The following is a 27,105-nucleotide window of genomic DNA, read 5'->3' on the forward strand; positions in this document are numbered from 1 at the left end:
AGAGCTCTGTCTGAGTGAAATGAAAGGAGAAAGGAAAAGATAGGGCCAGTGCAGGGAGAGATAACGCTCAGCAGCTGCACTGTGTGTGTCCACACTCTCTCACTCACTCACTCACTCACTCACTCACTCACTCACTCACTCACTCACACACACACACACACACACACACACACACACACACACACACAAAAAGTCTGTCTACCCTGACTCCTCCTCACCGCCCCACCCTCCCTTCTCTTGTGCTCCCGCCCCTTCTCTCTCTCTCTTCAGCAGTAGGTACATGTGCAGTGAGCGACAGCTAGGAAAGCAGTTCAGGGCACGAGCCAAAGGCACACACACCCACTAGCAGAGAGCAAGACTGCATTATTCAACGGATCCTCTTCTCTACGCAGTCGAGAGGTTCTCAAACAACTGAGGTAAGGTTCACAGAGTTTCCTCAGATTCTTGTCTCCCTGTGAGACATTTTATGTTGGTTACTCTGCCAGAAAGAGCCACTGTTGTGTAAATAATGTGGTCATAGTATGGTGCTTTAACTTGTTCAGCAGATCAAAGTTATTTTCAATTTCATTTATTCAGGGAGTGGTGTGGAATAACTTTTCATAACTTTTAAAAAGTTGTAGCTGATTTCACTGCCTGCTTCTGTTGAAGAGTGGAACATCAGACAGCACCTGTTAATGCTCGGCACATTTTGGGAGCTTAAATGGATGCTTCATTTATTCAAAGTTAGTGCAGAGAGTACTTGTGTGAGTAAATGGGTCTGCTCTGTGGGCGTGTGTACGTATCATGTACATGTGTGTGTGTGCTCCATCCCACCCACATGGGCGTGCATGTCCTTGGGTGCACTTTTGGTAATGGGCGGTGAGAGGATGGATGGCAAAGTTTGGTGCATCCGCCCACTGCTGAACCAAATTTGGAGTATGCTTTCCCGCCATTCACTGGGAAAGGGTGGTTGGGTTGTGAGTGGAGCAGCTGCTGAGGAATATAATAGTTCTTAAGTTACACCTGTTTGGCCACAGTTGATAAAAACAATACTGATACATTTATTAATATTGCTGACTCGACCATAACTTTGACCATAATTGGATTTTTTTTAAGCATTGCCAATTAAAGATTTCAAAGGGCAAAATTTCTTTTTTTTCCCTCTCTTATTTTCAAATCTACCCTAAAATATAATATTAGAATATTTTAAAAATACAATTTTGGATTGTATCTTCAGTGACAGATGCCTGTAATGCGGCGACCTTTAATTCAATTCACTGTTAGCACACATCCAAACAGGCGCAAAGTGGATGTATGTCCTTATCAGGGCATCCTGCAGCATTTGTTTATGCTATGACTCAACACTTTGGTATTATGTTGGTGCTGTGGGCGAAATGATCACTGCAGAACATGCTGATCTCGGTAAACTAGTGGAAGCAATTGTGGTTTGCCTCCATTTTACCCAAAACTCCGGAGAGCAGAGAAGGAGGGATGTGTTTTTATTTATTTTGGTGTCCCTGGCTGCAGCTGCATATTTTAAGAGCAATTATAACAGTGTTTAATTGCCTTGTGTGTGCAAGCCGAAGGTCGGGTTGGTGCTTGTGGGAAAATTTGTTTGCTCAGGAGCGAACTGCATAAAGTAGCTTAACTACTCCTACAACAAGGTGTGTGTTATGACAGTGTGTTACGCTCTGCAGTGAAAATATCAGCGTGAATAAGGGCTGTTATCAGGAGCACTACAAGCAGGAAAAGGGCAGGAAAACTGTAATGCTTCCTTTTTATAAAATAACAGGGGTTTTGTATCCTAAAAATCTGAAGTCCTAAAAAACAAGAACCAAATTACTTTCACACATTCATACAATGCAAATACAGTAGAGGATGGTTATTAATTAAGTTTTATAGATGTGCTTACTGACTGTGGAAAAAGGATCCTGGGATACATTATGATGCAGAACTATGAGCAGACCCAGCACTGAAGGCAGGCTGCCCAAACAAGTATCATGGTTATGCAAGACTGGAACATTTCTTCAGTATAAACTGCATTAAAGTTTAATGTGTGATTCAGCCTGTGATTTGGTGCACTGTGTTTCTAGGGAAGGGAGCCCAGATACTGTGGTTTTCATTAACTCTTCTTCCCTTGCCCTCCTCCCCCACAGCCAGTGACTCACCCCCTCTGCACCTCTTGCTGAGCCATTATTACCATGGAAACCCCGAGCCAGAAACGCACCAGCCGCGGTGGCACCGCTGGCGTCTCCCCGGCCCGCATCACCAGGCTGCAGGAGAAGGAGGACCTGTGCAACCTCAATGATCGACTGGCTGTCTACATCGACAAGGTGCGCTCGCTGGAGATGGAGAACGCTGGCCTGCGACTACGCATCACTGAGTCTGAGTCCTCAGTCACCCGCGATGTGTCGGGCATGAAGTCGGCCTATGAGGCAGAGCTGGCCGACGCCCGCAAGACCCTGGACCAGGTGGCCAAGGAGCGAGCACGCCTGCAGCTGGATCTGAGCAAGATCAAGGAGGAGCACAAGGAGCTTAAAACCAGGTAGGAGGAGCATGTGGGAGGGTGGAGCTTGAAAGGGAGTGGTTTTGTTATAGTAGTGATGTCAGAGTGGGTGTGGCTACACATACAGTACATGTTATCGTATTTATAGTATATGATAATATATTATACACATACAGTACATACAACATTCAGTTACTGTTTTGTTATTTTTCACTCACAATGCAAGAGAATAAAACAGGCTTTCATCAAAACAACCATAAATACATCTTTAAAGTTGTGCTGCAGTATTGATGACATAACATTTATTTGCTGTTGTCTGGTTCCTTTGTGGTGGGAATTCCCAGTTTTTTTGGCAAGTGATCCCACAGTAACTTGGGAATACTCCTGTGCTTCTTAGTCCGGGAATTAGGGGCTTGTCAGATTATAGGCAAATCATGCCTGTGGTATAGTACAAGATGATGATTCAGATAAATCATTCTTTTGAAGTTAAGCCACAAAGGTGAGATAAGAATATTGAGTAATTTATCAGTTATGATGACAATGTTATGGCATCGCGGTATGTTAGGTCCCTGTACTTGCTGTGGCACATCAGCCGGTGCAGGTTTGCTCTTGCGTTTGTGTTCTTTTTAACTGACATCGTAAAATGTTAATATGTTTCCAAAACATTACATAGCAGTGGTTAAGGCGGCGTCGCAGTCAAAACAACTGAACATGTGGATCTGAATGCTGTAATTTTACCTTTTGTGCTGTGATGCCTCCAGTTAACACCTGCTGTTGTTCAGCACAACTCAGGTGGTGCAACAGCCTCATTTCCTATGAGGAATGCAGTGTGGAGCCATACCCGACATTAACACTGTAGATGACATTCCTGGTGGTTAAGTTTGTATGACTTAGCAAGAACAGTTTTGTCACTTTAACCCCAGGGGAGGTGGAAATTACACACCTTCAGTCAAACGGGCTCCACCTTTAACATACACAGTCTGTACTGTTGAGGTAGAATTATTGCCCTAATGACAGAAAGTCTTTCATTACTACGTTTGACACAACTCAGATGCTTAAAGCTGTATGAGATATTGACACTATGGACAAAGGTTTAGAATTCACATCTGTAGTCTGTTGCACTTTTAATGTTAGATAATAATAATAATTTTAATCATAAACAAAATAATGAAATATAGTGCTTTACAATAATAACAGAACACATTTAAAACACAATGAGAATAACTAAAAGCAGACAGATCAAAATGAACACATTATAAAACACAGAGCAAAATGAACTAAAATGTTTATAATTCATAAATGAAATCACCCATAAGCAAATTGAAAAAAGTGATTTAAAAGACGAGACAGACAGCCCTGGTCTCCTCAAGCAGATCATTTCAAAGTCTAAGAGCCCTGACTGCAAAAGCTCCATAACTTTTGTGTATCAATCTGGACCTTGGAACAACCAAGAATGACATATGTAAGGATCTCAGGGAGCGGGAAGAGACATAGGGCAATAAAAGATCTGATGAATAGCGTGAGTGAAGCCTCTCAGGGCTTTGTAAATAATCAATAATAACTTGAAATCAATTCTGAAAGCAACAGGTAGCCAGTGTGAGGAAGCCAAGATCGCTGAAATATGATCATTTTTCCTCGCCAAGTCAAAATCCCGGCAGCATGAATGATTAAACGTGCTCTGGCTGTTCGTGAGCAGATCATGGGTTGAGAAACATGGAGTTGTACCAACAATGTAAAACTCTTATCTATTCATTATGAGCAAGAGAAACACTGTATGTGTTTCACATAACCACATATGTGTTAAATGTGATGCTCTTGTAGTAGTCAATTGCATCAATAAAGTTAATATTTAACTAATAGAAAGTCATATAAAAGTCATCAGACCTGAGTGAGGGTAGAGGGTAATAAATGATTTACTTCAGGTATTGTGCATTGTGAGTTAACAGCAGATAATTCTGTATAATTTAATTATTTCTATCTTTTTTTAGGATGTTTACTGAATGTATGAAGCAGTTTCACCTGCAGGTTGACAGAGTTTGATGACTGTGATCTCCTCAGATTTGATTTCAGCTATGTAGCCGGATGACTGCAGAACAGTCTCCTGCCGTAGGGCTCCGCCAGTGGTGGCTGCCCAAGGAATGTGTCAACGTCTTGGCAAAGTGCCCCTTGGTTAAGAAGGGTCTGAGAAAATCAAACTACTAAACGTATAGTATTTGTATTCCTGCAGTACATTTACTTGTCAGGCTACATTTGCTCCTCTACAGTCTGTATTAGTTGCAGACAAATTTCCTTTTTAGAGAGTAGAGGAGAGAATATAGAGATAGACATTCAACACATGCTTTTTTAACAAGGTGAATTTCAAGAAGGCGGCATATTGTCGGTGTTGACAGCAAATACAGTAGGAACGCACATGGCAGGGAGTGCTTTGCCCCAGTTCACACTATTGTATTGTGTGTGTTATCACTAAGTTGACTTTACTGTTGAATGCGAACTTTGAAGCATATCCAAGTGAATGAATGCAAAACTCAGTGGGCGTGGCTCTGAGTTGCTTTTGGAAAGATTGATTTAAAGAAAACATTCTGCAGGAAATGTGCTTTTAATGTGACTCATTTGTACTCTGCAGATGTGTATTTGGGTGCTGACCTTCACTGTGGTGTCAGTTGCAACGCTGTTCACCCAGCCCGTCAATCTATGGTTTGTAAATTTGCTCTTACTGAAGGTGGATGTTGACTTTGTGGTGAGCTCTGGGAAAAAAGAAAAAGCCAGTATTATTACATTTTGTATTCACCTCCACAACGTCCCCCATGTCATTGTGCTTCTTTTTAGTTGTCCAGCTACCAGGCAAGAAAAGTAGCAACGGCTCCCTCTGCAATATTGTTTTCAAAAGGAAGCAGATCCTTTTGATGCGTGTGTGTGGTGGAAAAGAATCGCTCAGTCCGGCCCGGGCCGGCTTTATCTGCTATACTTTAGCCCGAGTGTTTGATGTTTGGTTGCCATGGTGCTCTGGCTCTTGGAATCTTGGCTCGGCCGTGTGACGGGTGGTGACTCAGAGGTTTTTCATGGCCTTTGGAATGGGCTGACTGTAGACTCACTGGAACGGGAAGTCAGGTTTATTAATACACACCGTACGGACTGTTTTGACCGGTCACTATGCTGAGCTTCAGGTGGCGACAGCAGCAGACGGTGGCACAACAAACACTGGACAACTACGTCTCACAACATGTTGACTTCTTGTTAATGTCCTTGGTTAGTCCTCTCAAATTTGACAGAATGCATGGCAGCAGGTGGAGCCGTCACTGCATTTCAGTTGACCGGACACACCTGTTTAGCCCAACGGCATGACACTGCGTCTCTTACACACACACACACACACACACACACACACACACACACACACACACACACACATCTTTGTATGCATAACTGCAACAAACACATGCTCCCCCCCTGAAGGCAGAACCCCAAGCTGTTGCGCCAGAATGCCAACCCTTCTCCCAACAGCACTATTTGACTTGTAAATAATTCAAAACTGTAGACAAAACCAGGTGTAGGTGGAATGTAGTGCTGTAAAATAAAGTCTAAACCTAAAGCTTGGAGCCTAGGAAAACAAGTTGAGAAACAGAAACGGGTCAGAAAACACAAGATACAAGTCCCCGAGCTACAGCGGGAGCTACAGAACAGTGTTCGCAGGTTTGTAAAGGTCTCGTTTAGTCATCTTTTCCTTTAATACTGAAATAGTGCGGCTGTCTGGTGTCTCGTGCCCAGTCTAACCTCCAGCCGTGCCGCTGGCTGTGAAACATGAGCCTGTGTGGGAGAACTGGCTCCTCAGTGTCACCGGCACGACTCGCTCTCTAACTCCTTCCCTAATGCCCCACCCAGACAGATGAGCGAAGAGGTTTATCTCCGCTCTGTTGATATCATGTTACAGTTAGCTCTACCCATGTTTTTTTTTTTGCTAAAGACATGCACTCATGTGAACTATAGAGCTTATTAGTCGATAAATTCATCGACAGAACATTTATCAGCAACTATTTTGATTATCATCTAATTAATTAAATCATTTTTTAAACCAAAAATGCCCAAAACCCCCTGCTTCCACCCTTTTACATGTAAAACAATTGCTAATTTATGTAGTGTTCTGGGGTATTAAGATTTATTATTATTATTATTAATTATTTATTATTATTATTATTATTATTATTATTAATAATAATAATAATAATAATAATAATAATAATAATAATAATAATAATTGAAAATCATTGGTTGCAGCTCGAGTTAACTATATTAATTTAGTTTTATATGTGGCATGCATGTGTTTGTATACCTGCTGTCTAAACGCGCCTTTTTTTAAAAAACTGTACTAAACTTTGAACTTCTTCAAATGTTGGTCTGATAAGGATGAGACTCAACTGTAGAGGTTGAAAAGTAAACAGCCATTCCCTTTTCCGGATCCAGTCTACTTTGAATAGATAAAAGCACGGATTTACCTGGGCTGAGTTCGCCCTGCCTGTTGGCACAGTGTGGTTTAGGGTGTGGCAGCAGGTAGATGAAGCTCAGACAGATTTTCTTGCAGTCAGTCTGTTTGTTTTTGTTAAAAACATGGATTAGATAAAAGTGCTGCAGTAGACGAAACGTGGCAGAACATGTCCAACACAGATGGAAACTCAACATAATACAAAGATCAAATGCTATATTGTACATGTTCTTATACTTTGTTCATGGGCTGATCTGCAGCATTGATGCCAACTTGTGGCTTTCACAGCACGACTAGGAAGGCAGGAAGTGCACTTATCATACAACACATTCCCATTTCCTTGTTTTGGAATACTTGCTTTCAGTGTTTGTATAAAGTATGACCCATTTTGCTGTATGGCAGTGATATCACTTATTTGCTTGTGTTGCCTGTATACCACCCACAATTCTCTTTGATTTAGTTTTTGTTTAGCCATGAAGTACATTTCCTCATAATAGCCCATTTAGATGTAAAGCTGTATTCTGACCTTTACTTGTTACTATCTGGGGACCTAATTTGCCTCGTGCAACATGTCACATATCTTTATTGTCAATTCAGAACTACCCAGTGGGCAATGATATTTATGGTACTGAGGAAACAGACTGCACATACTAAGCAACGCATACAATGTGATAAACATTACATCTTTCTATTGTCTTGACAACCTGTATTCTGTGAGTACAAAGGGGAAGTTAAAGGGGGAGCACATGACGGAGTGTTTCTGGAGTTGTACGTCATAAGAAGTGGTCTAATATTAGTCATTGTTTCAGTGAGTAAAGTTTCTATGTTTAACTCGAGGGAAACTTTCAGTGCATTACACATTTAAAAATAAGGTGTCATATTCATTCTTGGATTTCCCTCGGGTTAAATAAAGTATCTATCTATTTATCTATCTACATCTGTGATATTATTGGGCCGTGTAATGTTTAACAGGAGGACTCATTCAAGCTGCACTTGTCAAGTTTGTTGAGATAGAATGATTGTGTTCAAAGTCTCTTCCTAAAATGGACAAGAGCAAGCCTGCACTCCACTTCTGCTCAGGCAGCTTTTCAAATGCCTTGCTGTGGTTTTTTTTAGTGTGAAAGTGAAACTTTCTTTCAGTGGTCTGATGAAGAGTGCATCATTATACCATCTTCTTACTTTCTTAGTGATTGGAAAAGTACCTCTGACTATGTACTTGATCATCTCAGACTAACTCTGCTAAGGGACTTTCATTATACTGAATAAGAAATCAGTTGTAAACAACCAAAGTCATATAAACTCAATTACATCATTCTTATTTTAATAAAAATACCTAATTTATTGGTAGTTCCAACTCAAATTTTCTAATACATTCCAGGAACCAGAAATTAGGACAGTACCCAATGATTAATTTCACTATTTATACATCTTCAGAATACTTTTTCAATTATTGCTTGATTTCAAAAATATTAGGCAGTAGTAAAAAAAAAAAAGTGTCAATTTAATATCATAAAAGATTTTTTAAAAAAGCAGCAAATCTACGCATTTTAGAACCTTTAACCTGAGAATACGTATATTTCTCATAGAACATTTTCTGTTTAAGGATGAATCAATTTGTTTTCAGCTGTACAAGAAGTGAGTAAAAAATATCATGATTATGTTATAGCTTCAGAATAAAATCTAATCTAGTCTAAACTATGGCGTATTATACTGTACACACCTTCCTTCCGAAATCTGAAGTGAAACTGATTATACAGCCTTGTTCAAACTTTATGTAACGGAGGAACAAAGTCTGTAACTGCCATGGTGGTATATCATTGTTTAAAAGTCAAAAGTACCCAACTTGACAGGTTTTTTATGTTTTAACACTCACTCAGCTCAAAGTCTGACCACTTAACTTATAATTGAATGTTTCACCGTATCCCTCAGCCTCAATAATCATTGCACCTTTTCACAGCAGATGTTTTGACTTGCCATATCAGGAAAAGCACCGGTAGAACTAATTTAATTAAAAATGGCTTCATTCCATGTAAGTATCCCAGTAAGTCTGCAGATGAGCCAGCATGCACGCTATAAGAAGCCGGAGCTGCCTTTATTCATGTTGTTAATTACACTTGTGTTTTTCATGACATCAGTCAGAATATCTACTGTGAGAAATGTCTGTCTTTCTCAAATGGCTCATTGTCATTGGCACCCTCTCAGGTTTGAATTTGGCAAAAAAAAAAATTAACAAAATTAAACAAACTCTCAAATTAGTTCTTCAGAACATTAGCATTTTCAAGCTCAGCATCATGAGCCCCGCTTCCTGAGGCCAGAAACGGGGGAAACAAACTACCATCCACCACCAGCGGCAGATTTCATCGCGCCGCTGTACATCTTTTGTCATGCCGTTTGATCACATTCTCGTCTGTTCTCCTTGCTGCCTCAGGGGGGAAACCCTGTGTTCCCCTACGATGATCTCAGCTTGTATTATGTGACAGCAGACAATTGTCTGTCACATTGAGTCACGCCAGGGCAGATAAGTGCTCAGAGAAGAGGCCGTGATTTTGGGTGTCATCCAGCAGCGATGTAAATTGGCTCACTCTTTCTAAGAGTCACAACATTGAAGACACTCTTCACTGAATAACTTGTTCAAAAGGGCAAAAAAAGAATATTTTCTGGCCCTTTGCCTATAAGAAGGATAATAGTAATTTGCATTGCTTTGTGACATTACACAGCAACAGTAAATCTGCTCCTGTTCAACCACATATACTGAAAGCTAGAGAATAACTAACTAACTAAAACTAAAGGAGTAATGGACGTTTGTTTTCCATAATGTCATGAATAAGAAAGCTAAAATTCATGTTAATACGAACAGATTATGGCTGCAAATAATTATTCTCATTATCAGTTAATCTGCTGATTATTTTGTTCTTACAATGTTACAGTATCGTGAAAAATGCACAATTTCCCAGAGCTCAAGATTGCGTCTTTTTTTCCCCAGAGATGTTCTGTTTATTCACAGCAGCACTAGAGGTTCCACGTTTTTTCTAAAGGTTTCTGTCTTCGCGCAGATGTCCTGTAGATAATATCATGAGGTGCTATAAGGCCTGGTGAGAGTATGGCTGGCTGGTCTGGTGACTATTTGTTCAAACAGAATACTTTGCAATGGAAAACAGATGTGGCAGGCCTGTAAATATGCTGGATGGCTGCTGTATGGAAGCATCGGTTTGGTTTATTGGTGTGCAAGTAATGAGAGAGTTGGTCTTGGACTTCAGCGGACCAGAACTTTGTACAGAATGGAGGTTTTGGCAGGCTGCTGTATTGTGTGTGTGTGTGTGTGTGTGTGTGTGTGTGTGTGAGACAGAGAGAGTGGAGTTTATAGAATTAGAGTTTCCATAGAGCCTTTAGAGCCAGCCAACCCCTTGATGACTCACTCGCACATGGTCAGGGTAAATCACTCTAAGATGGTGGGACTCCACAGAGTCTCTCTCTCTTTCTTTCTCTTACTTGCTCGCTCTTTCTGCCCAAGGACCATCCAATTGGGACATGGGAAAGGTGGGTGCACTGTAACCTCAACCGTTCCTGGCCCATCTGGTTCGTTATGTAACAATTGTTCGGTTTCCAGACCTGCAAAAGCTCATTTACTGTGTTTGGAGCAGTTCTACTATATAATCTAAACAGGGCATGGAGTTTGTGAAGGAGCTCTTTCAACTTCATCTCAGATGTTCTGCATTAACTATTGTTCTTGTTTATTTGGACTGAGGAAATGTGATGAAGAGCCAAGTTTTAAGTCTTGATGTGGTTCTACATAAGTTACAGCACTGTAGTCTTTTGTTGTACTTTGGTAAAATCACTGGAGATGCTGATTAGTTTCATTTAAAATCTTCATCACCTGTATATTTCTGAGATACTGTGAGTACTGCTGTGTGTGTTTGTTACGCACAACCGATGCTAGTTTCCTTAAAATAAAACAATTGGTGTTTTTCCACAATTACATGCACGCTCTTCTTGCTCATCAAGTATTTGGAAAATAGTTTGCCAGATGGGTGGGGTTTGCCACAGAGAACACGGAGTGCCAGAGTCTAGACAATCACAGGAAAGCATAGGAAAGTCAATTCCGCGTCATTGTCAGTGTTTTACAGCTCACCTGGCACTACATGAATTGTCCTGATGCAAAACCAGCCTTCTGCTCTGAATATGAGCTACAAGAACACATTTCTCCTGCATACTCAGCAGTGAGCTCTCTCTCGTGTTTCCTGTATTCAAAGCCAGTCCCCTTTGCGTGAGAGCACCAAATCGTCAGGCTCGTCCCACAACCACCACAACTTGGTAACCCTCCAAGCATCAAATCCTTTTTTTCCTCATAGGCTAGCACAAGCTGAATAATGCTGACCGAAACTCAAACAGTCTCATAAACGCCACATGGGTTTCGTGTAGCTTAAAGCTAACATGAGCAGCACTCAATTTTCTACCCATGGAGCTTTCATTGTAACTCAGTGCAGCTGGAAAGAGCGCTGTGCCTCATTGGAGGGGGCTAGAACGCAATCTGTTGTTACTACATGGAGCATAAGTGAGGGTGGTGATACACTAGGGAGATTTCTTATTAATGCAAATGAGAATTAAACTGCAAATTGAAACACTGTTCCAATTAGAATGATGTGTGAACTGCCAAGTTAAGAAGTACAATTAATGTGCAGCGCCGCATACATGCAGAGCGTCAGTGCTCGTCTCTCCTGGTAGCAAGATATTATTCTTTACTTAAACCAAAAGTGTTCTGGTAATGAAGTTGAACCTGATGTCAAAAATGATGCAAAATTATTTTAGTGCCTGCAGGCTCAGCGAGGTTGCATTCATTTATAATTGGTTTATTTTTAGTTGTCATTTACTTGGAATTGTACACGTGAAGGTTTTTCAGGTCTGAGCAAGATTTTTTTGAAGATGATGAACAGGAAACTGATAGTGGGCAAAGTACCAAGTCTTATCTTAATTTCCTGAAATTCCTTATCTGTGATCTTTGTTTTACAAACCTGTAAAAATGAAGGGGCAAAGTGTCACCTTGGTATTTTCTCTTTATCACTGAGTATAATCTGATTCAGTACCAGTGAAAAGTGACTTATAAACTAACACAACGACATCCAGGCAACCGCCGTCTGACTCATTCCCTGATGAATCATCAACTAATCATCCAGGGAGGAACAAGGGCTGTTTCATACCCCTGTTGGTGTCTGTGACACACACACACACATTTTCTACACACCTTTCTCTTTCTTCCCTCATTGACTAACACCGTGTTTGAAGAACTGCATTAACAAATGCAAATTTTCGCAGGCATGAATGGGACAAAGAGTACATATAATTCTTTTCAGTTTGCAGAGTTTGTTTTGGTGACAGCTTAAACAAAACCATGAGTTTGACATGAAAGAACATTTCCTCCCCTCTCTGTCTCCCCCCTCCGTCCGGGGTTGTCTCGTCAGAAGTAAACTCCCTGAAACCTATCAGACACGGTCGGCATTTTCTCTGCTTTAAGACTGAAAACACTAGGAACTCTGTTCCCATCTGCCACATGTGGATGTGTACGGGTGGCCCCTGGCAAAGGCTGCGTTGTTGTCAGTTTCTGGTGATTTATCACACACGCATATAAACACACAATCCCTGTTTTTGTGTTCTTCTTCCCTGAAGAGATGCAAGAAACAGTCATGTGCCAGCCTGTAATGATTATTTTACTGCATATTTTTAGTTTGAGTTGCACAACAGACGTGGAAAAGCACAGTTGACTTGAACTAGCAGGCCTAAGTGTCTTTAGCATTTTGCATTGTTGAGATTCTGGTTGACACTCCTCACATCTCTGTTTATCTAAGAGTGTGTGAACCAACTCTTACCTACTAAACGTGTCAATTTTAATTTTGTTCGCTCTTAGTTCAACAGCGCTTCTTAGAGGTCGTCTGCAGACCTTTTTAGTACGTCTTTTATCTACAGGTCAAAGTGTGTCATGTTAATGGACTGAAAATGAATCGGAAAACAATAAATTGTTGTATTAATAAAAAAAACAAAAACATTTCTGTTATATATCAGTTATATATGAGTTAGTTATTGTGCACAAAATACAATATAGTTGCTGTTTAATTAGGGTCCTGTCCCTGGTCTCTTCTAAAAGGGAACTATTGGAAGTTTACCTTTTTTTTTTTTTTTTTGTCCGAAAAATTATTGTATTTAATAAGTAATTGTAATTTTCCATTTTTGGCTTTACAGTTTCACTATTACAAAATAAAAACTGTAGCACAGATGGTGGGATTTTATGTATGATTTGTCAAAGCGGAGTAAGGATACGACCGGTAGGAGGACTTTATCTGGGCCTCTTAAGATTAAATACCTTGATTAGATATGATTGATTAGCCAAAATAAGCAATTTGAAGACGTCACTTTGGCCTCTGGGAAAATGTTTTTCTTATTATTAGGTTCAATTCGTTTTTTGTTTTTTTTTATTAAATGATTAATTGATAAATAAATAAAAAATTAAGACCATTAACTCAGTATTGCATTGTACTCAAACACGTTTTCCTGATGCTATTTCTGGGTCTGGGTGTTTGTTTACTACATCCCTATTATTCAACAACCTTCCTCTTAGTCACCTTTTCCCTCCAGTGTTCCACACATAAAGCAGCTTTGTGAATGGCCAAACTAAATGTAGTGAGGATGGAAAGAGCAAAGGCCAGCTATAATTGGCGAAAGGAACATTTTAGACAATCTATAGGGAATTCGGGAGAACCCCCTTTTTTTCCTCTGCTCAGTGTTTGAATAGTGAGTCATCAGGGAAACCCCACCCACACGTGCCCACACATGCCTGCCAGACGGGGTGTGTGAGGCTGTGTGCTTATACAGTAACATACCATATCGATCATTGGACACTTGTGCTGCATGTCAGAGGAGTTCTTTGAATGGTGTTACAGGAAATGAACGAGGTGATGAATTGTTTTTAACTACAGCAGCCCCTTACAGAGAGGCACTGGTTTAAACACAGTGGAAAAGAAAAAACATCATGGGTGAAATGAATCCCCCCCCCCCCCGTTCCTCCACAGCTTCAGCAGATGTGCCCATGTGCAAAGCTCTGAACCCCCCTACTGCTGCAGGGGAGCTGCACAAGGCTGCATCTGTAGTGGGCAGCTCCCAGGTGTCAGTGCATGTAGGTTTCTCAAGCCCTTGCAGCTACTTTGTTTTTCCATGCAGCTGCCATAAATGTAAATATGTTCTTAAGTGCCTTTTTTAAAAATAAATAAATAAAACATCTCACTAATCTCTAGTGGTAACTAGCTGTGCAGATAAAATTGGTTTTATTTTAGCCTACGGTTTGACATATCTATTGTTGAGATGTCTACTGCCATACCAGTAAAATATCGTTTAACTGAATTTCACAACACTGAAAATGTTTAATATATCAGAAAGACCTGTCCTTTTTTACTTTGGGTAAACCAGAGAGAATGCTCGCAACATTTTTGTCTTGTAGCTAGGAAAACTGTTGACAGTGGAGTCTGACTCATCCAGGAAAATGGGCAGAGAAAGAGATTTTAAATTAAATTACAAATTAAACAAATTAACCTAAATTATGTTAGGGTGGTCGCAGATATCTCAGAGACAATTATCTCAAAGCCTGAGTAAAACAACCTAAACTGTCTGTATGGGAGGTTGTAGTAGAGGTAAGGAAATTAGCTTTGTTGTAAGTAACCTTTTTAAATAGGATCCAGTGCGGCCGAGATTATGTCCTCTCATTATCAGAAACAGTCTGATCGGTGTAGGACAGAGCGGAAGACTGTGTTGACCCTCAGTAAGTAAGAGCAGGATTTTTCCTGCAAAGTAGGAGAAACAGTGGAGGCTGCTCCATTAGTGCAAAGGTCAGACGATGAAGCCGTATCATAAAGTGTTTTAAATTTGGAAGTCCGGTAAAGTGGCCATGAAGAATGTTCTGCACACAGACTGACTGTAGTTGTTTTAGTAGAAGTAGGGCATTAAAATGGTGCTGCTGCTAAACTGTGAAAATTGTACACAAAAATCTAAGATGCTTTTTCTTTCCTTCTGAATCTAAATGTCTATCTGCTCTAAAATTACCACATTTTCTGTCTTAAATTGAGGTTTTGTCTTAGTTCTCGGTACTGATTACTACTTGGCATCAGATGTTGCAATGGTCTTTATAAAGCTTTTTTTTGTGGAGCCATGTGGCTGCAGTAATTCGGCCATATCTTGTCAAAATTGTAGGGTAGTGTGCACAAGAAAGCACACAGTCTGAGTGTTGAGATATTTTAGAAAAGCTGCTCAGAAAAGTCTACACCTTTTTTTTTTCTTCTTCCATTGCGTCCACAGCGTGGTAGAAACGGCATACTAGCAGGCCTGACGACAAGGCCTTGGTTACCATGGCAACGGCATAGCAAAACAGAAGGGGGGGGGGGCTTTTTTCTCTCTTTCACTCCACAAGGCGGGGTTCGTTTCTCGTTACTGGGGTGGACAAAGATAGCTGTGAGTCATCCTTGAGGCTGGGAGCCGAGCCAACACATTCCTCCTCCTCCTCCTCAGATTTCTTGTCTCTATTATTCCCCCTCTTTCTCTTTCTTTTTGTCTTTCTTTTCGCATTTCCATTTCACACTCCCCCCCCACCCCAGCAGCCTCTCCTCTCCTCTTCTCCCCCATCTCACACTGTCTCCGTCCAATAGCTCCCATTTTGTGTCTGTGCCTTAAAAAAATGTGTCATTTACTCTATTGTAACAAAATGCCTTAAAAAAAGCTTTGATATTGTAGCTGACGAGGTGGAATGATGTGTAAACCTTTATTATTTTTCAGTAATATTTTTTTTTTTTTTTTCCAAGAGTGCAGACATTTGTATGTGGGAGGAAAGAAGGCATGACAAATGAGACAAGTGGTCTATAATCAAAAAATAATAAAAATACACTTTATCTGTTTTTAATTCTTTCTTTCAGTGCTGAATATTAAACATACAGTGCTGCCCTTTTTGGTGCAAAGGTCTTTCTCAGTTTGTAAGCTTAGAAACAACTTGTTTTTACTTGCAACAGATTTCCCTTATCTTGATGAAACAGGCTGGTAGTTTTTCTTTTTTCTGCTTTATTTACGTAATTTCCCAAATGTAATCTGCATTTGTTTGCTCGTCTGTTGGCTTTCAGCCATTCTCAGTACCACATTTGTTAGTCTCATGCTGACTGTGTATTGTATTGTAAATATTAATAGTGTGATTCTTAAAAAAAAAAAAAAAAAAAAAAAAAAACCTGACTCCACACATGTTCTGAGCGCAGGCTATGAGACTTCAGAGCTTTGATGGAACAGAATGTAAACATAAAGTCGGAAGATATTTATGCTGGCAGGCTTTCTAAGTACACAATTCATACTCAATTATATAAACAGGTAGTCCAAAGCAAACGCCTGCATAAGGATTTCATACGCACAATCAACTGGATTATGTAAATAGTACGTGAGAGCATAGGCTACGTATGCAGGGACACATGTGCTGTATGTGCCAGTATACACAGTTCATAACACATTTAAAGAGTTGATGTGATACACACGCACACACATACAATACGCAGATGCACTTAACTTACATGGTGGTACACACATTTTCTTGCAGCCAACACTCCCACACATGGAGCTGAACAGACTCAAACACACACAAATACACCCACATATACACGTGTATGTAAGAGAAATACAAGCACGCACACACACACTGACAAGGTTTTCCAATATCCCTGCGTTGTCTTCAGACACCACACACTGTTTTAAGCCGACATCCTGGAGCAGCATCCTGGAGATGCGTGAACCAAAGACAACATGTTAAAAGAACAGTTAATGTAGCCACTGGTCATTGTTGTGATATTTTATTTATTTAATCTGACGATTTCTGTTTATAGACGGTTTTGTAAGTATATTACAGTAACCGCATGAGGTTTAAAATATCTCTGGTTTAATTTATCATGCGTTAACAGCTTAATCCGTTTAAAATTGCTGACAGAGTAGGCGTGGATGTTGTATTCAGGAGCCGTGAAGACTGAATGGTCCTAAACTAGTACCTGCATATTACGACTTTTCTTTTATTTATTATATTTTTAAAATTGTGGCTTCAAAACTGCCCACAACCACCCTAAGTATGTATTAAATTCAGAGATCCTACAAAAATACATTTTGTTCCATCAAAGGGAGTCATTTTAGAAGCCATTCAGAGTTTGTGCTTTTCTGGTCAGTTGATTCCAAATGTTCCTGCTTTTGGAAATGATAAAATCATTTTTAATTTGCCACATGTTTGTTTTCCTTTTGAAAACTCAACCTGTTAATTCAAAATGTTGTAATTGCACAATGTTGTTGACAGACCACAACAAAAAAAATGCTCAGAATTCCTCGCTAGATTTTAAAACGGCCCAGACTGCTTCCTCTTATGTAAATTAAGCAGGAGTACGCACCAGCATGCACCTCTCCAGAGCCTGAAGAGCCCCTATCTAAGGCTGGAACTCTAAATCGAATTTGGTGTATTGAAAAGTTCCACATTTGTGACCAAATTTGGACTCAAGCTGATCCAAATTTTTTGCACAGCCTTGTTCAAAGCCCGAACCACCTTGAGAAAGAGAACACCCAATAATACGGGCAAGCACCAAACCACACTATCAATACCAAAGCGTACAAAAACAGATAAGAAATGTAAGTTCACAAGCATTAATAGCGACAACATAATACTAATAACTACATTGGGGCCTTATTTTCATCCACACTTTTCTACATGAAGGTAAGCGGTAAGGTTAAATGATATTATAGTCTCAGGACAGGACCACAATGTCATCTCATTATAATGTACCTCCCCGCTGTGCGTACATGTCATCGTGATTTCCTTTTACATCGTCTCATCTCATTAGATCTTCAGCCATGCTCGCAGCTTGACTCTAGGGATGTCCATGTGTGTTAGTCGTCCCACCCCTTTGGTCAAGACTGAAATATTTTAACGACTGTCTGATGGACTGACATTCGTGGTCCCCAGAGGATGAATTCTTAAGACTTTGGTCGTCCCCTGACTTTTCCCGTAGCGCCACCAACACGTTAAAGTTTTTAAGTGAAATATCTCAACATCTAATTGATGGTTTGGCAGAAAACATTTCACAGATATTCATGGTTCCCAGAGGATGATATCTTATGACTTCGGTGATCCTCTGACTTTCCCTCTTGCGCCACCATGAGGTTGACATTTTGTGGTATTGAGTGAAATGTTTCAATAACCATTGAATGGAGTATAAGCATCTTAAAGGGGCCACTTGTACTGAAGCTGCAGTAGTATACTTTAAGAGATCTCTATTAAAAGCATTTATCGTATTGTTAAAATGCATGTCATTCTGCTGTAAGGAAATCTCTCTGTCTTTTCATCATATTTGTGTATTGAGAAGAGAGTATAAATAGTCGAACAGCATGTCACTTATACCAAACCCACTTCTGTCCATTAATTCACTGCTGGAGCTGATCCACTGGGCCCATTAGCACTAATGAACGTCACAGCAGCCACACTCTCAAGCATTCATCTGCCTGCAGAATCAGACTGTTAAAATGTTTCATTGAAAAAAGTATTAACGTCTAGACAAAGAGCTGTATAGTTGAAAGTAATGTTTATCTCAAGTTGTAAACAAATGTGAAAAATGTGTGTACACATATCACTAATGCATTTGCACTTTACAACCCATTTTAAAAAGAAAACACGTCTCTCTTTGTCTCTTCCTCATTACAGACCTGTTTTGGTTGATTTGGGTTTATTATTAAAGTCCATAATAATATGTTAACGAGCAGCATTGTGGTGAATTTAAAATGCTCCACAATAACATCAGCAGGCTCGGAAAATGAGTTTTCATCACACCTAAAGAGTTACACAAGCCTTAGGGAACACGGCCCAACCAGAGGTGGTTAAACTCTATCATATTGTTACAGTCACAACAAGATAATTGTTATCTGAACATTATACAGCAGTAACCATCTCTCATTTTACCCCAGTTACTAATCTGACTTTCTTGTAGGTGTCTTGACACTTTGATGTCTGGCATGTTCTTACGGGCCGTCTATGTAACTGTAGGCTCCAGGCTTTGTAGGTTCAAGAATTTAGGGAATGTCAGTAGGTGTGTGTGTGTGTGTGTGTGTGTGAGAGAGAATGTGTGTTTTCGACACATTCATGTTTTTCTCTGTGTGTTATTAGGCATAATTTCAAGTACTTGTAACCCCTGGGTTGTAAAGAGTCACATTCTTGTCTCACAACAAAACAGCTGACTGCAATCTAGTCAGAAGTCCTCCATTGTAGTCAATTTCTGTGTAGAGAGAGGTGTATCTCTTATTCAGCCTATACTCATTGATATAAATGGGGTAGACAAAATAATAGAAACAACTGGCAGTATAATGCAATACAACTTAACAATTTGCGATGCAGAATCAACCACTCTCTAAATTATTCATGGTGGTAAGATTTATTGCAGGACTGCTGCAACAGCTGTTAAATGATACTGTAGAAGACTGTATTTTGGCGACTAGGGAAGTTTATAAATATGAAATGGTGCATTCCTGCAACATCTGGTCATTTAAATTAGGTCCTGGGCTCTGAAAAAAGGTCATTGATGACGTAGAAAATACACTCATTTACCAGTTTATTAGGTACACCTAGCAAAAACCAATAGAGTGTAATACAATGAGGCTAAACTACAGTTTCCTAAAATTACAGTTGAATCATCAATAAGAAAAACTGAATACTATTACCTTCATTAAGTTCAATTGGTTAAGGTTTATTGTTTTAGCTAGGCGTACCTAATAAGCAGGTAACTGATGCAATCTATTGTAACATGTTTGATCAACTCTGTGTATATTAGTACAGATACAGTAACATGGGCATGATTTGGAGTTATTGCTATACAGGTAATTGGTGAAGGATGTCTGGGCCTCGTTTCCAAAGCTTCTTATAAGTGTCTGTGTGTTTGTGTATGTCTTTGTGTGCATGGGCGGCCATGATGCTTATTTGATTTGGACCCACTCAGACACTGGGCTGTGACTCTTTCTTTTTTTTCTAACAATGCGTATTCTGTGAGGCTTTTACACAATTACCCTTTCAAGTTAATTTGTACATCTGTAAAGCATCATGGATCTATTTTCTCTGGATTTCATTTTAGACTTTTTCTGGGCATGAAAGACTTATTCATTTTTTTTTTTTTAGCTTTTCATCCCTGAAGCATGCAGCCATATTGTAGTTCTGCTTTTCCACCACTACATAGTGTCTCTTTGTCCCGGCTGTTTTCAGGAAGCAGAATTGCATTTTCAAGCTCTTCTAAAGCCTGATTAGCGTTTATTGAACGCAGTAATAGAGAATGATGGCTGTATCATGAGCCAATGAATGACTGTTCACTTCTGAGATATAATAGCTTGTGAATGGACTCCATCTTTGCTGTAAATCATTATTCTGCTGTGGAGTAACTTTATCTCACTGTGAGTGTGTTTGTGTCCGAGTTAAAGTGTATCTGTAGCTCATTCTGCCTGCTCGTCCTAACACCCGACTGGCAGTGACCGGAGAATTCTGAGGTCTGTGTGAGCAGCCTGGAAGTCATCTCCCCCAGCAGATGGCCATTATTAGTGACAATGAAGACTATCCCACAGGGCCAAATAGAATAACAGGGAGCCCATTTCCTCCTTGGCTGTGCATGAACCACCTATACTGCTAACAACCTCTCTCCTTCCCCTTCACTCTCTTCATCTTCTGCTGGGGAATGTATTGTTTTTCCATGGCTGTATCCAAGTTGTTGGGGTTTTTTTTTTTTTCCAACCAGAAGTCTAAATTGGTTCCTGTAGTGATGTTACAGGAGAGGCGGTGCACACATGCACTAGCACATGCGCAACAAACGTGAATTCTCCTAATTCAACACAGGTTCCCTAGAGATAGAGTTAAATGGGCCCTTATTCAGTATGGAGGCTAATAACAGCACGTTGATGTGTTGGCTTAAGTTCAGTTCACATCAACAGTTGACAACTGCTGCGCTCACTGCATTGTACAATGGTAGTTTGTGTCATCCACAACTTCTGTCTCTGCAGCACAGTTAGCCACTACTTATCAAGTTTCACTTTAAGCAAAAACAGATTCTATTAGCATTAGCACAACTTAGCATTTGAGCCCTAATGGTGAAGTAACTGGGAGAAGTGAACCTCATACAGAAAACGGCATTGAACACATGTAAAAGCATTTGTGCTGCAAGGCAAGTTTATTTGTATAGCCCCTTTTAGACACACAGAGGCAGGTCAAAGAACTTTACATAAAGCAAAGTAATGAAATCTAAAAACACGTCAATGGAAAATTAAATAAGGGGTGGGTAATCTTCAGTTTAATGGCACTAACCAGCATTTATCAGCTTTAACAGCAGCCTAGCAGTCAGCACTTTGGTGAGAGTTTTTAAAGCAACATAAGATAAATTGCACAGCTCCAAAGAGGCCAGATCATCTGTGGCCAAACTGCAAAGTCAGAAAGAGCTAAATTATGTAATATGTCAAAGAGAGCAGCCCTGAAAAACACAACACAAGACAAGCTGCATTACCAGAAATTAAACTACAATTAAAAACCCACTAATAGGGACCTGATGGTCATGTACAACAGGGGGTGAATGACGTATACAGTATTGAAGGAACAGTAAACTAACATCCACGTCTTCTCTGTCTCGCATCTTTACAGGAACAGTAAAAAGGAGTCTGACCTGGAGGCAGCTCTGGTCAGGCTCAGGGACCTGGAGAGCCTGCTCAACTCTAAAGATGCTTCCCTCAGTACCGCCCTTGGGGAGAAGCGAACCCTGGAGGCCGAGGTGAAGGACCTCAAGCACCAGCTGGCCAAGGTAAAAACATTTTTATTAGAACTGAAGTTCTTCTTATTGTAGGCAGGAAGGAAGACGTTTTTCTGGTTCAGGGCAAATAAAAACCCTTCCAGAAACACATGTTATTTATACTGTTCTGGCACCGCAAGCACCTACGCTATTGTCAGGATCTTTTCAGTTACAGAGGATGTCTTCCCTCTTACACATCACTATAAATTGTAAACAGAAAACATTGTGGCCCTGTCACGGTTTACATGTGGTTAACCTCAGACTTGCAGTGATTGTAATGAGAGAACAAGTTTAAAATCCTTGGTTGCCACCTGTGCAAAAGTGCAAAGCCACAATGGTTGACATTTAAAATGATTGTCTCTGTGTGGGCGCAGTCTCTACCTCCCTAAGTGCAGAAATGCCTCAGTAATAATTTTATGAAAACCCTCCAGGCACTTGATTATGAATGAGGGAAAGGTGGTGAAGCAGACAAGGTTGCATTCTCTGCTATTTGTTTTATCAATGAATTTTACCATAGGACTGATGTAGATACAGCTGTGGCCTTGCTCCACCTACTGGCCACAATAAGGAAATGCAGTTTTTCTATTAAAATAATTGATATGCTGCACAGATCACACCATGAGCTGCGTCTGATTTTTTTTTTTCCCCCTCATATATGCCTCCATTATGCAAAGAGCATTTCTCTCATCTCAGTTCTCTCCTCATCTTGTCTTTTCCTCCGCCTCCTCTTCCTCCCTCCCAGTTGGACGGTAAATTAGCCGATGCCAAGAAGCAGCTGCAGGATGAGATGCTGAGGAGAGTGGACGCCGAGAACCGCCTGCAGACCGTGAAGGAGGAACTGGAGTTCCAGAAGAACATCTACACCGAGGTTCCCACTCTTCACCTTAACCCTTCTATTTTTATTCATCTGTCCTACTTTTCATCTTTTCCACAGGATATTGATTCTCTTCCAACCATCTGCGTGTTTGCTTTGCATCTCTGGTGCAGATCTGTCTCACAGATGCATGTTTTTGCTTTTCACCTCTCTTTTATTTTATTTTCACACAAATGATAAAAATAAAAGCAGAACTACGAAAAAAAAAATTAAATGCTTAGATTTCAATTCTTGCCATAATGAAGTCTCAGTTGTGACAATGTTCTGGTTCTAGTCAAGCCTAGACCAAAACTGACAACAGACGTGTGTTTTCCAAATGCAAACATAATGAGTCGGAGTTGCTTAAAGGTCAACAGAGAGGTAGATTCCTCTGTTTGAGCCCTGTACTTCTAAACAAGTAATTACTGCACAGCGACTGACTAATCAATGCAATTAAGTTCATTGACCATAGCAGGTTTCTACAAGTTGAGTCTTTAAAATTGTTTATAGTGCCAGAAATTAACCAAACTAATCAATACAAATTACTATTTTTTTAAATAAAGTAATTAAAGTAATAAAGAGTTGAGAAGGTCAAATCAGCTAAGCGACTAAGGCAACACCATGAAACAGCAAGTAAGCGCTCTTGAGACTGATAACCATTAGCAAACCCGTCTGTGTCTGTAGGAGCTGCGTGAGTCCAAGCGTCGGTACGAGTCTCACATGGTGGAGATCGACAGCGGGCGGCAGCAGGAGTATGAGAGCAAGCTGGCTGAGGCCCTGACTGAGCTGAGAAACCAGCACGAGGAGCAGGTCCGCCTCTACAAGGAGGAGCTCGCGAAGACCTACAACTCTAAGGTACGTCTGGATGCTGCAGGAGACACAGCTCTGTCAACAACTAGAGTCAAAGTAGTAGCAGTAGCAGTAGCAGTAGTAATGTATTTGTTTTGTATACAAAGGATGCATACACGATTTTTACAGTTAATCAGGGTTTAAATTTCTTTTTAGCTTGTGTCTTGCCTTTTATCTACATATAGAAGGGAAATTAATTTAAAAGGCATAACCACTGTCTTGTGGGAATCTTAAAAAGAAAATGTGAATAAACACAACAGGAGTTTTTTGTTTGCTGTACTAGATCCCTTGAGAAATCTATTTTAGGAATTTCTTTAGGAGTTTCTTAATGAGTTAACTTCACAAGAAGGATTGCAAGAGACAACAAGCTAAAGAGTTATTTTTATCGTTGTTTTGTCTTCAAAAGAGTTAAAATACTTTGTTCATTAAATGATGACGTCCCCTAAAATACAGTAAACACAAATCTGTATTTCAAACAGCACAGTTTTTTCAGTGCAGTAAACCACTGCTGATAGCTGACTGTACCGTCTCTCTGTCTGTCAGTTGGAGAACGCCCAGCATTCGGCTAACAGGAACAACCACTTGGTGGGAGCTGCCCATGAAGAGCTGCAGCAGACCCGTGTCCGAATGGAGGGCATGTCAGGCCAGCTCAGCATGCTACAGAAACAGGTATACACACTCACACTCATACAGCCTGTCAGTCGCACTGTCAGTGGTTTGTTATCTCTCTGCTGGTTTTACTGGCCACGCTGCTCTGTGGATGACTGATATTATGACGAAAGCACCAAAACACAGTTTTTAACTGTTTCTTCAACTCTAATCACCATTGATTGATTTAATGGTAATCTTCACCTGGCACATCGAGTGTTTGTACTGTTACAAGTATTTTAATGGACTAGTAGTGTCTTAATGGACTAACCATTGTATGTGTGTCCTCTCTAAATCAGCTGTCAGCAAGCGAGGCCAAGGTGCGGGAGCTGGAGGACGCTCTGTCAAGGGAGCGGGACCTGATGCGGCGGCGGCTGGAGGATAAAGAGCGGGAGATGACTGAGATCCGTGCTCGCATGATGCAGCAGCTGGAAGAATACCAGGAGCTGCTTGACATCAAACTGGCCCTGGACATGGAGATTAATGCTTACAGGAAGCTGCTGGAGGGAGAGGAGGAGAGGTGGGGTTAAGTTGTTGTAAAAGAGACGCTCGACCATTGAAAAACATAGGCACCTTGAGACAAATTCATGTCTACAGCTTGTTACAGGAAGGGAGGAATCACTAATAAGATAGAACACAAAAAGTCATTACTCTCTCTACTGACTGAGCACTCAAAGGAAGGCGGCGAGAGTTTATGAAGTGTTTTGATGCAGATTTTTCTAAGAGGCTCCAAGAGCAGTTTTTCCTTGAGCAGTTCTAGTTCGGGGCTCTTGGAGCATCAAAGGGTTAGGTTTAAGAGCAGTAAGGATGGGATATAAAAAGGCACTTCACCAACAATGTGTGACTGTATCAGTATGTAACACTGACTGCCTTGGTCGTCTAAATCTATCATCTAAATCTCTTCCTCCCTCTTTCCTCAGGCTGCGTCTGTCACCCAGCCCTCCACCCACCAAGGTCACAGTGACACGGACCTCCGGCTCCGGCCACGGCCACACCAGCCGCCTGCTCCAGTCTGCCGCCACCGCCTCCAGCAGCCGCAACTCCTCCGGCACCAGCACCAAGAAGCGCCGCCTCAATGACAATGATAGCGAGTCCTCCAGCATGGTGGGGGGCACTGTGACTAAGACTCGCATTAGTCAGCACGCCTCAGCCAGCGGTCGCATCACGGTGGACGAAGTTGACCTGGAGGGCAAGTTCGTCCGTCTCAGCAACAAGGCCGACGAGGTAAGTGTCTATCAGTATAATCTATCTGCAGGCTTTTCAGACCCTTTTAAGCAGGCTAATACGGTTTTATTTTAAAGTTAAAGCAATTACTTATAGTTCTACAAACCTGATTTATTAGATGTAATAAAGACTTTCCTGGTTACGTAATACATAACTAACATTTTCTTTCATGTTTCAATATTCTAAGAAGGACAGGTGTAATATTGCTTCAGCCTACACCTTTTCAGTCTGTTAAATGTTTTTACTGTCCAGATTAAGATTAGATTTTTGTTTTTTAAATTGTCTGTCCCATCTTCCATCTCTCTTCCCATGTGTCTCCTGCAGGACCAATCTCTGGGCGGCTGGCAGGTGAAGAGACAAGTAGGCAATGCTAGCCCCATCGCCTACAAGTTTCCACAGAAGTTCACTCTGAAGGCTGGAGGAACTGTCACTGTAAGTTACTCTGAGTTTTGTAGATCTGTCTGTTTATTGATCTGTACATTGTTGATTGGACTTATTGTTTGCCTAGTAATAAAGGTACTTTTTTCGATTTCGCCATTAGTAGTGCTATGGAGCAGTATTTTGTGGGTCCCTGTTTTGTTTGTGTCATGCACATGCACATGCGCATGAGCATGCGAATGACATAATGCACATTCCTGCCAATGTTTTCACACTTTTTCACTGATTGACAGGCGGCAGTAATGCGCCACGAAAGTATCATTGTGCCAAAATTCAGGGCAGAACTGCAAGCTAGCAAAAATGGAAATATTATTTTTTCAGAAATCAGCTTAAAAAATGTTTTATGTGTTTTTTATATGTATAAGGAAATGCATTCAACAAACACGGAACACTTTTTTGTTAAGAAGAAAACTCCACAGCGAACCTTTTTAACTATTTAATATTTTGGTTTCTTTCAGTAGCAGCTTAAAAAGTGGCATTCATGATCTCTTGCAAACCTTTGACCTTTGCAGATCTGGGCTGCATCTGGCAATGGAACCCACAACCCCCCCACTGACCTGTTGTGGAAGAGCCAGAACTCCTGGGGCACTGGAGACCTCCTGCAGACCATCCTCATCAGCGCCAATGGAGAGGTCAGCTGTCACCTGTATTTGTTTGAGCCTTTCCTGTATTTATGCTCCTTTTAACTGCAATAACTAAATTATTTTGTCATTTTTATTCACCATCAGGAAATGGCCATGAGGAAAGTAACACGCACCCTGTTCCAGGATGATGAGGATGATGACATGGTAAAGTCCTCTTCTGTTTAGGCAACTCACAAAACGCCATATATTATGCATCAGGAACCACACAGCTTCCCAGCTCCCTGTGACTGCAGGCGAGCAGCAGTGTTCAGTAACTCACCCTGTTGTGTGTCGCCCCCTGCAGGGAGCTCACAGCACAAGCGGCGCAGACAATGAGTACAACTTGAGGAGCCGCACAGTGATCTGCGACTCCTGCGGGCAGACGTCAGACCGCTCCGGTGTTTGCAGCAGCGGGGGTCTACCTGAAGGCCTCGTAGGACATTCCTTTTTCATGGGCAGCAATGAGCCCAGACAGGTACTATACAGTTATTGTAAATGATCAACAGCAGTCACACAGCATACAGCAGAAAAGCATTGTATTGTATATAATTAAAGTATTTGCATTACTGATTAAAATAGTTTGATGATGTACTGTGCAAAGCATTTGATGTTACTCAAAACATCAAATAACAACTAAATCACTACTGAAAATGGCAGAAGTG

The 27,105-nt window shown here is 40.8% G+C and overlaps 1 protein-coding gene across 1 annotated transcript in view; it reads left to right on the forward strand.

The window, feature by feature from the left end:
- Positions 1-270: 270 nt before the first annotated feature.
- The window catches only part of LOC127367327 (lamin-A), a 30,277-nt gene continuing 3,442 nt past the window's right edge, over positions 271-27,105 (forward strand). Inside the window, exons 1-12 of the mRNA XM_051407085.1 lie at positions 271-416; positions 2,136-2,524; positions 21,664-21,820; positions 22,551-22,676; positions 23,346-23,516; positions 24,054-24,179; positions 24,458-24,678; positions 25,079-25,382; positions 25,707-25,814; positions 26,333-26,452; positions 26,549-26,608; positions 26,748-26,918. Of these exons, the coding sequence (XP_051263045.1) occupies positions 2,181-2,524; positions 21,664-21,820; positions 22,551-22,676; positions 23,346-23,516; positions 24,054-24,179; positions 24,458-24,678; positions 25,079-25,382; positions 25,707-25,814; positions 26,333-26,452; positions 26,549-26,608; positions 26,748-26,918 (1,908 nt within the window). The 5' untranslated portion in view covers positions 271-416; positions 2,136-2,180. The remainder of the gene's footprint in view (positions 417-2,135; positions 2,525-21,663; positions 21,821-22,550; positions 22,677-23,345; positions 23,517-24,053; positions 24,180-24,457; positions 24,679-25,078; positions 25,383-25,706; positions 25,815-26,332; positions 26,453-26,548; positions 26,609-26,747; positions 26,919-27,105) is intronic.

Source organism: Dicentrarchus labrax, unplaced genomic scaffold (genome assembly GCF_905237075.1).
Source record: "Dicentrarchus labrax unplaced genomic scaffold, dlabrax2021, whole genome shotgun sequence".
Taxonomy (NCBI): Eukaryota; Metazoa; Chordata; class Actinopteri; family Moronidae; genus Dicentrarchus; species Dicentrarchus labrax.